At 40.6% G+C, this 9,383-nt stretch overlaps 1 protein-coding gene across 1 annotated transcript; it reads left to right on the forward strand.

The window, feature by feature from the left end:
- Window positions 1-1,433: 1,433 nt before the first annotated feature.
- Window positions 1,434-9,126, forward strand: LOC129742636 (uncharacterized). Its single transcript, XM_055734564.1, has 2 exons — window positions 1,434-4,171; window positions 8,781-9,126. Exons 1-2 carry the CDS (start codon window positions 1,434-1,436, stop codon window positions 9,124-9,126), a joined length of 3,084 nt encoding a protein of 1,027 aa, XP_055590539.1.
- Window positions 9,127-9,383: the final 257 nt, after the last annotated feature.

The following is a 9,383-nucleotide window of genomic DNA, read 5'->3' on the forward strand; positions in this document are numbered from 1 at the left end:
TAGCTGGTGACGCTGACTTATCGTTGTTTCAGAATTTTTCAAAACAAGCTTTTGAAGAAAACTGGAATAACAGATTTATGGTTGATCCTAAAAAGTATCTTATTAACCATCCTTCCTTCATCCCTCTTTGACTACTAGGACGTGGCCGGCGCCGTTATTGATCATTTTTTAAAAAGAGAGCATGAGTTTTGTGCATTGAGAATAAGTTGCTAATCCCAAGCTGCATTCTTTTGGCCCTTGTACAAAATTGATGGCCTCGATCAATCACCGAGTAGCAACCATTGGCGATGTGGAACTAGTTCTACTTAGCCACGCCAGCGATCATGAAATTCGAAATGCATTGAATGATTTCATACAATATAATATTAAGTTTTTACAAAAACCTTGTGTTCGCTACGAAAGCTCCCAGCAGCAGCGAGCGATTCCCAACACGCGACGCCGATGTCCAGCAACGACGCCCGGAGCACTCACGAGAGGAGAAGAGTGCCACACAGACGCGAGAGTACCGCATCGAGAGAGCGAGAAGGCTGCTCTCGCTGAAAGCAAGAATATGCGCGACGCGCCTAGCAGGTTCTAGGCGTTTCCATCTGGCGCAAGCACGTGGTCCTGTGCTTGCGTGACAGCCTATTTAAGGGCGCATTCTCAATGCGCCTTGAGTTAGTTCCGTTTTGTAAGCAGTGTAAATAAGTTGTGCGTGAATAGAGAAGTGAAGAGAAATAAACGTGACAAGAAACAAAGCTGGATATTTTTATTGGTGTTCCTGCCTTTCTCGTCTTGGTGATTGGTGACGCAAGCCCGGTTCTTGTTAGAACCAAACCAAGAGTTTAGTCTTACCGCGTCCAGACCAATACTACCGATCCAGTCAGCTGTGTCTAGTGAGGAGAAGGCTCCCTTCAGACACGTGTATCTTGGTGCGCTGTTCGCACATCGCTTGCCAGTCCGGAAACAATCAGTCCACTAGCAGATCCACCCCGTGTGAGTCACACGTTAAAAAAACATTTGGTCCTTCGAGCCGGATCGGGACTGGTGAAGAAGCGTTTCGCGTGGCTGACAACGCGAACTGAGCGTGTCACGTGGCTCGGACAACGTGACATTCGCGATTTACCCGCCGTCGTTGGAGAGAACCACGTCGCGGTGCGAAAGTTTTTGTTACGGTTTTCGTCGCGGTCGCCGATTAGTATACGTTTGATATCATGCGCCGGCGAATGCTTACCTGTTCTACTGTAACGAACATAGAACACATTCGTGATTGTTTGGAAAGGAGTCTGCGCTTACGGAGATGCTGCCTCGTACTCCCAACCAGAAAATGGAAAGGCCCGAAGAAATTTCGAAGCTCAGCCTCCGACGTGGCCGGGTCAAGGCAAAAGTGACCCGATTACTGAATATTCTGGAATCGGATGAAGGAACACTTTCCTTGCCAGCTCTGAGGGTTCATGCCAGACCTTCAAGCGATATACGATGAATACAACGAGATTCATAATGCCATCATTGAAGCCGTACCCGAAGATGCCGAGGCACAGGAGGAAAAATTTATTGAGTTTGAAGAAGCCTACAACGAGGCCTCAATAAAGATTGAGATCCTGATGGATGTGCTGCAAAAGGACAATCAGCGAACCCCAGCCAACCCCGTTGTCGCCCCGATGCCTCTGGCAGGTCAAGTGATAGTTAACACACAATCCTACCGTGCACCGTTACCCACATTTGATGGTCGCTATGAAGCATGGCCACGCTTCAAGGCCATGTTCCAGGACCTTATGGAGCGAACTAATGATTCAGATGCTGTTAAGCTATACCATCTGGAAAATTCGCTCAAAGGTGAAGCTGCAGGGGTTATAGACATTGAGACGCTACAAAACAACCACTACGAGCGAGCGTGGGAAATATTGGAGCAACGATTTGGGAACAAGCGTCTCATATTGGAAAGCCACATTCTGGGCCTCCTGAACATGACGAAGGTTCAAAGGAAAAGTTCCAAAGAACTGCGGAATCTGGTGGACGAGTGTACTCGACACATCGATAACCTAGTCAAGCTAGACCAACCTCTGACTGGTATGTCGCTAATGTTCGTGGTGACATTGCTGGCACGTGCACTGGATGATCAAACCCGTGAGCTGTGGGAAGCCTCATTTGATCAAACGGAGCTACCGCAATATGATGACATGATCAAGTTCCTGAGACAGCGAGTTGTGATATTGGAGCGCTGCGAGACCGCCACAACAGCTGGAACGTCCAAGACTTCAAAGTTTGCACCGTTCAAAGGAGGAGTCTCGAAATCATCGCATGCAGCAATAGCAACATCGGAAAATGCATGCGATTTCTGTAACGGCCAGCATAAAAATGACAAATGCCCAATATTCGTAGGAATTAATGTTCAGAAGCGGTGGAGAAAGCTCAGAGAGATGAAGCTGTGCTACAACTGTCTTCAGAATGGGCATCAAATGATTAATTGTCCCAGCAAAGGTGTTTGTGGAAAGTGTTTTGGAAGGCATCACACTCTTCTTCATTTTCTTCGAGATGAACCATCAAAATCAGTCGAGGGGCGACAGAGGCTTGGCGTAACAGAGCGACCAGTCAACGCATCGTGTTCCAGCGTTAATCGCCAGCCTAGGAAGCAGATCTTCCTGATGACTGCATTGGTTAATCTTCAATCGAAAGGAGGTCAAGTTCATAAGGTGCGAGCCTTATTGGACTCTGGCTCGCAGGTCAATCTGCTGACGGAATCCTTGGTGCGGAAGCTGAACCTACCCAAGTACCCGACGAATATGCCTGTGGTCGGCGTAGGGGGAACTCGATCCCAGATACGTCATCGAGTTGCAGTCCGAATGTCTTCGAACTACAACGATTTTGACGCCATTGTGGACTGTCTTGTCACACCACGAGTGACGGGAACTATACCTTCCACCAAGGTCAATGTTGATACTTGGCATTTAACAGCCGGTATGGTGCTGGCTGACCCGAGATTTAACGAACCCAACGATGTTGAGATGCTGATTGGTGCTGAATATTTCCATGCCATTATGTTGCGAAGAAAGATGCACCTCGCCGAAAAACTGCCAATCTTGCTAGAGACTCAATTTGGATGGGTCGTTACTGGTTCTTACGAAGAGGACGACGGAGGTGGTGCACTATGCGCTAACTTTGCTGTGGTTGACAGTTTGGAGGTCTGCCTCAAACGCTTTTTCCACCAGGAGGAGTTAACTGAACCAGAGACGGTTACAACTGAGGAAGAACGCTTCGAAGAACACTTCCAACGAACCTATCGTCGCAACGAAGATGGACGATTTGTAGTTCAACTGCCATTTTGTGAATCAGTGAGCCATTTAGAAGGCTCCAGATCTCTACCATCGAAACGAAACCTCATTATGGAGAAAAACCTTTTGCAGAATCCCGACCTGAGGGAATATCAAACACTGGGCCACTGCCGTGAAGTAAAAGAGGATGACGATCCACCTGGTCTCCAAGCATATATCTTATCGCATCACTGTATCTTGAAGCCATCCAGCTGCAGTACGAATCTCCGTGTTGTGTTTGACGGGACAGCCAAGGCTACAGCATTTTCCCTGAACGATTCGTACATGGATGACAGGTTGTCTGGTTCAGAGACGGTGGATTCGACCAAGAAGTTAAGCCGTCACCAAGAGACACTGATGTTGAAAGGAGGATTCCCCATACGGAAGTGGTGTTCGAACTCCGAAGATGTGCTTGAAGGAATTCCAGACGCTGACCGAGAGATCTTGGTGCCAATTCAAGACTCCTGTGCCAATGAAGTTATCAAAGCCTTAGGACTCCTGTGGGACCCGAAAAGAGACTTGTTTCTGTTCCACAAGTCTCCTGAACAAACGAAGGATGATTCCCAGCCAACAAAACGAAAGGTGCTATCCCAAACAGCAAGGTTGTTTGACTTATCGGGCCTTGTGTCACCGGTAAGCGTAGAAGCGAAGATGATCATGCAGTCGCTGTGGGCCGCTAACATTGGTTGGGATGATCCGGTGAAGAGCGACTTGCTGCATCGATGGGAGGAGTTCCAAAAGTGGTTAACTCAGCTTGGCAAGCTCGAGGTTCCAAGATGTGTCGTAGCTCCCGAGACCAAAACAATGGAGATACATGGATTCGCTGATGCCTCGAAACATGCGTATGGTGCTTGTGTTTATCTCCGCAGCATTGCACACTGGTACAGAACATCAATCTAGCGGAACTAAATTAATAGCGCCCAGGGATGAAAAGATAGACATTTGGTGTCTTCGACAACATTGCATAGTTTTACAAGGCGCATACTTTGAAATAAAATACAAAGTCGAGGGGTCCACCAATAGCAAGATAAAAATACTAACTTTTTTGTTAAGCATTTTAGAGCTTTGGTTTCTTCTACAAAGTTGTTTATCTTAACAAAATACATAACTTTGCTGAACAAGTCAAAGTTCTACAATTTCATTCTAAGGAGTTACAATGAAATTAAGAAAAATACCTTGAAAAAACAGTTTTTTAAATCTGAAACGTTGTAGGTAAGACAAAACAATTTTCAGTCTTCGAAACAAAGTTGTAAAATGTTAAGTTCTACAATCGCTTAGTACATTATGATGTATTTTGAAATTGCTGAAGCGCTGCAGAAAGCATTTAGTGTAATATATTAACGATTTTCAAAGCAAAGTGGTTCGAATTGCGCAAATTTTCGCACCATCAGCCAATGTGGATTTTATTTTTGGTATTGAGAGGAATCATTTCCATATAAAACTAGCGTGGAACTCGGTGGAACTCGAAGCAGTTTTAAGATTGAAAATCTAGTATTTTGTTCACAAATATCACTTTTTCAGACACTTGTTTTTACAACATTTTCTTCGGTCAGGAATAAATGGTGTATATCAACGTGTTGTCAGCTCTGGTTTCAAAATGGTCATAAATCCTTTACTCAAATTGAGTTTGTAATCCAACGAAAACTTATTATCTCAAAAGTGTTTTTATCGTTAAATAGCGCCAAAATTGGCCTGCCACCAGCTACTGAAAGCTGAAAGCTAGTTTACTTTTGGAATTAAATCATTTTCACGTGTTGGTACAGATATCATTTATATAATGATGTACTAGGGTAGATGTACCCTCCTCCGTCGTATCCCTCTGATTCGTCGCAATTCGAGAATGCATGTTTTAGAGCCGAAAAATCACTTTCCACTTTAATTGGCTACTTCACATGATAAACTTAAGCTTGTGAATTTATTTTCTATCACAAATTTGTCACTTTTTAAACTATTTCTTAATTTATTTGATATTGAAATCGCGAAGTGAATTCAATTATCGACGCACTCCGCCATATTGTAAAACGAACTTAGTGATCCTCCCAACGTGTTTCTTTGTTTTATCGCTTCCTGTCAATGCATATAACGATCAAAATCATAAAATTCGACAGAAAAGTGTTGAAATAAAATTAGAAAAATGATTTCAAACTAATCTGAACAATATAAATTTGTCAATATTCGATTGAAATCGATTCGCTCAGGCCCCATAATTCGTCGTAATTTTGCGACGGGAATAGGAAACCGTTTTTCAAGAATTGGAATTAGACCGGTTCATTTTTACTATTTTTTGCTAAACACAGTCGCACTCATAGAGAATGAACATAATGGATTTCCAAGTAAGGGCCATTCACATACCACGTGGACAACTTAGGGAGGGGTAGGGAGGTATGGAAATGTCCACGCTTGTCCACGAAGAGGAGGTAGGGGTTTGGGTCATGTCCACGTGGACAAACTTAATTTTCAAATATTTTCTAAATGTGAATATTTATTAAGATTTTTAAATCAATATCTTAATATTTCAAAGCTTTCCAGTATAAGTTTGAACAATAAGTAGCTACTTGAAAGCGAGTTATAAATACATATGATTTAGATTTAGAAATTTAAAATTTATAAAATTATTTTATAGGTATCAGGAAATGATGAACTCTTTTTTTTTTAAATCATCCATTTCAATATCAAAAAGGCAAAAAGTGGTATTTTCTAACTGTCAAATTAGATTTAAAAAAAATTCAATTCTGTCCACGTGGACATCCGGGGAGAGGGGGTAGGGGTTTGCCAAATGTCCACGCTTGTCCACGGAGGGGGGGGGGGTGGGGGTAGGGGGTCAAAAATCTCATTTTTCTGTCCACGTGGTATCTGATGACACTAAACCTTTCTCAAATGTTTGAAACATGAGATACATCAATTATTTGAAAATTATACTTTTTAAACTTCTTGCATTCAAACTGCAATATCTCACATACGACCAAACGCTTTGCTCTACAGAATGGTCACTGAGAGATCCTTGAAAACTAAAACTAAAACTTCTCCAGTTTTCAGAAATTCTCTAAATGGGGATCAACTCGAGGAAAAATTTCATTTCCTGTACCGAAAACCTCGATTTTTATTGAATCTTTACGATGCATGGAAAAACGATGCAAAAAATTCCCGTTGAAGGTCAAAATGTCAAGAGCATTTGGATGAATGGATCATTTTAACTTTGAAATAAGAGTTCATGAGTCTCTGGTTTGGATCACAATACAAGTTTGGATGAAAAATCGGTAGATATAATTTTTTGTACATATAGTCGTTCAAAATTCAACGAAATCAAACTCGCTTATATTCTGATTTCTACCATATAAGTTTTAATACTTGACTCATGTTTGCTGCATTTTTCTAAATTCTCAGTGAATTTTCATCAAAAGATGTTTTGTCGTTTTTGACATATTACAATTCGAATGAAAAAAGTCTAAAAGTTCAATTTCAGTTGGATTACTCTACGTCATTTCCCAAAAAATTGAACCCAAACAACAAAATGTTAGAATAACGAAGCGTCAATTTCCGAAAAAAAAAAACATTTTTGCAAAAACTTTTATGGCTCGTAAAAAAAACTCGAATAGATGAGCTGAACCAGTCTAATGCGCATTACACGCATCAACTCGGTTTTGCTTTGTTTCGATATCCTTCGCCAGGGTTCCCACACGTTTAAGAATACACATATTGACAAAACGCAAATGTGATTCTGCCTCTCCTCAAATGTCTTACTATTCAGTCTCATTACGTAGAAAAACATATATTTCTATTAAAAATATTGATGTTCTTTAAATATGTGCAGTTTCTGTGTAAATTTGTGCATTGTAATTTGTGTTTAGTGTCTGTATGAATGTTATAAAATCTTATTTTACAGACAAATCCTGGATCATGGCAGCCTTGTCCGTAGGAGAGTGTGTTGGTACAAAATACATTTGCAGGGTGGATTCAATTTGTAAGGTCTAATATTGTGCTGCCTGCAATTGCCTTAGCCAAGTAATGGTACCTAGCTACAAAAACGCTACCTTGGGATTTCTTGGCAAGTCCATTTTATTGCGACTTAGATCTCATTTGAACTTTGCAGTTATCCTGCGCGGTTGATCCGTGCGAAGTAAATAATCGCATTTGTATGAACCGCAACCGCAAAATTTCAAATCTATCCCTCATGAGGGAGGAATAGCTTGAGACAATTTCGGTAGAATTGAATAGAGGGTATAGTACTTTGCTGCCTGCAGATGCATTAGCCAAGCAATGGTAGACCTGTTTAGAATAAAGCTATCCTAGTTTCATAGCTTATTGCGACTGGTTACTCGAGAGAACTTCTGCTGTTATCCTGTGCGGTTGATCCGTTCGATGTAAGCTGATGCTAATTGCATGAACCGCAACCGCAAAATTTTAAATGTATTTCTGAAGAGGGTGGAATAAATTGAGACAATTCCGGTCTCCTTGTACGACGGAATTAGGGACCTGGTACGACAATGGAGGAACTTGAATGAGAAAAATAAATCATAAATTGACTCGAAAGTACGTAATTGATTGATCTATTTCCTACATAGTTTCATAAAACAGTATTCGAAATATAGTTCAATGAATAAATATCAGTTTCAAATCAACATGGAAGGCATTTCTATTGAATAAATGAAAACAGCTTCCTTAAGCCGTTGTCTTAGGTACATTTACCCTAGAACAGATTCTATTGATAAATTTGAAACGGAAAACCGGTTAAATCATCTAATTATTTCTTTTCTCAAATTATGCAAGTAAATTGCATCAAAGAAACTAAGAAACTAATAAAGTGTCTAAAAAAAGTGATATTTGTGAACAAAATACTAGATTTTCAATCTTAAAATTGCTTCGAGTTCCACCGAGTTCCACGCTAGTTTTATATGGAAATGATTCCTCTTAATACCAAAAATAAAATCCACATTGGCTGATGGTGCGAAAATTTGCGCAATTCGAACCACTTTGCTTTGAAAATCGTTAATATATTATTAAATGCTTTCTGCAGCGCTTCAGCAATTTCAAAACACATCATAATGTACTAAGCGATTGTAGAACTTAACATTTTACAACTTTGTTTCGAAGACTGAAAATTGTTTTGTCTTACCTACAACGTTTCAGATTTAAAAAACTGTTTTTTCAAGGTATTTTTCTTAATTTCATTGTAACTCCTTAGAATGAAATTGTAGAACTTTGACTTGTTCAGCAAAGTTATGTATTTTGTTAAGATAAACAACTTTGTAGAAGAATCCAAAGCTCTAAAATGCTTAACAAAAAAGTTAGCATTTTTATCTTGCTATTGGTGGACCCCTCGACTTTGTATTTTATTTCAAAGTATGCGCCTTGTAAAACTATGCAATGTTGTCGAAGACACCAAATGTCTATCTTTTCATCCCTGGGCTCTATTAATTTAGTTCCGCTAGATTGATGTTCTGTACCAGTGTGCATTGGAAGGGAGGGATCAATAGCACATCTCCTATGTAGTAAATCGAAAGTAGCACTGTTCGAAGAAGGCACTGTTCCAAAATTAGAACTGTGGGCTGTTCAACTATTGGTTAAATTGGCGAAAAAGGTCATCCTAACGCTGAAGCTAAAAATTGAGGTTGTCAAGCTATGGTCCTATAGCCAAATGGTGTTGGCTTGGTTGAAGAATGCCTTGGAACGTCTAGAAGTGTGTTTTCGAAATCGAGTGGCTGAAATCGTTCTACTTGCCGATGATTACCAATCGGGCTACATTAACACAGCACACAATCCGGCGGATATCATGTCCCGAGGCGTTCCTTCCTTCCAAGATGGCAAGAGCTCGCCATCCACCCAGGCGCGGATCTAGAGATTGCTTTTAGGGGGGGTGATTTAGTAAATTTTCAAAAAATATGGCCAAAATTTTTTGAGTGATTGGGAAAAATAAAAACTGTGACAGGAAAAATGTTGGTGATAAAGATGAAGAGAATTCAGCATTATGTGAATAATGTTAAAGACAATTTAAAAAAAAATTGTGCAAAGAATTCTGTACGTCTGTTTGTGGCTGGCTTAGTTTTAGGCAAAAAGCAGACAAATGTTTTTTTTCACTGGTTTGAAGTTGAATTT

This window comes from Uranotaenia lowii, chromosome 2, assembly GCF_029784155.1.
Source record: "Uranotaenia lowii strain MFRU-FL chromosome 2, ASM2978415v1, whole genome shotgun sequence".
NCBI lineage: Eukaryota > Metazoa > Arthropoda > Insecta > Diptera > Culicidae > Uranotaenia > Uranotaenia lowii.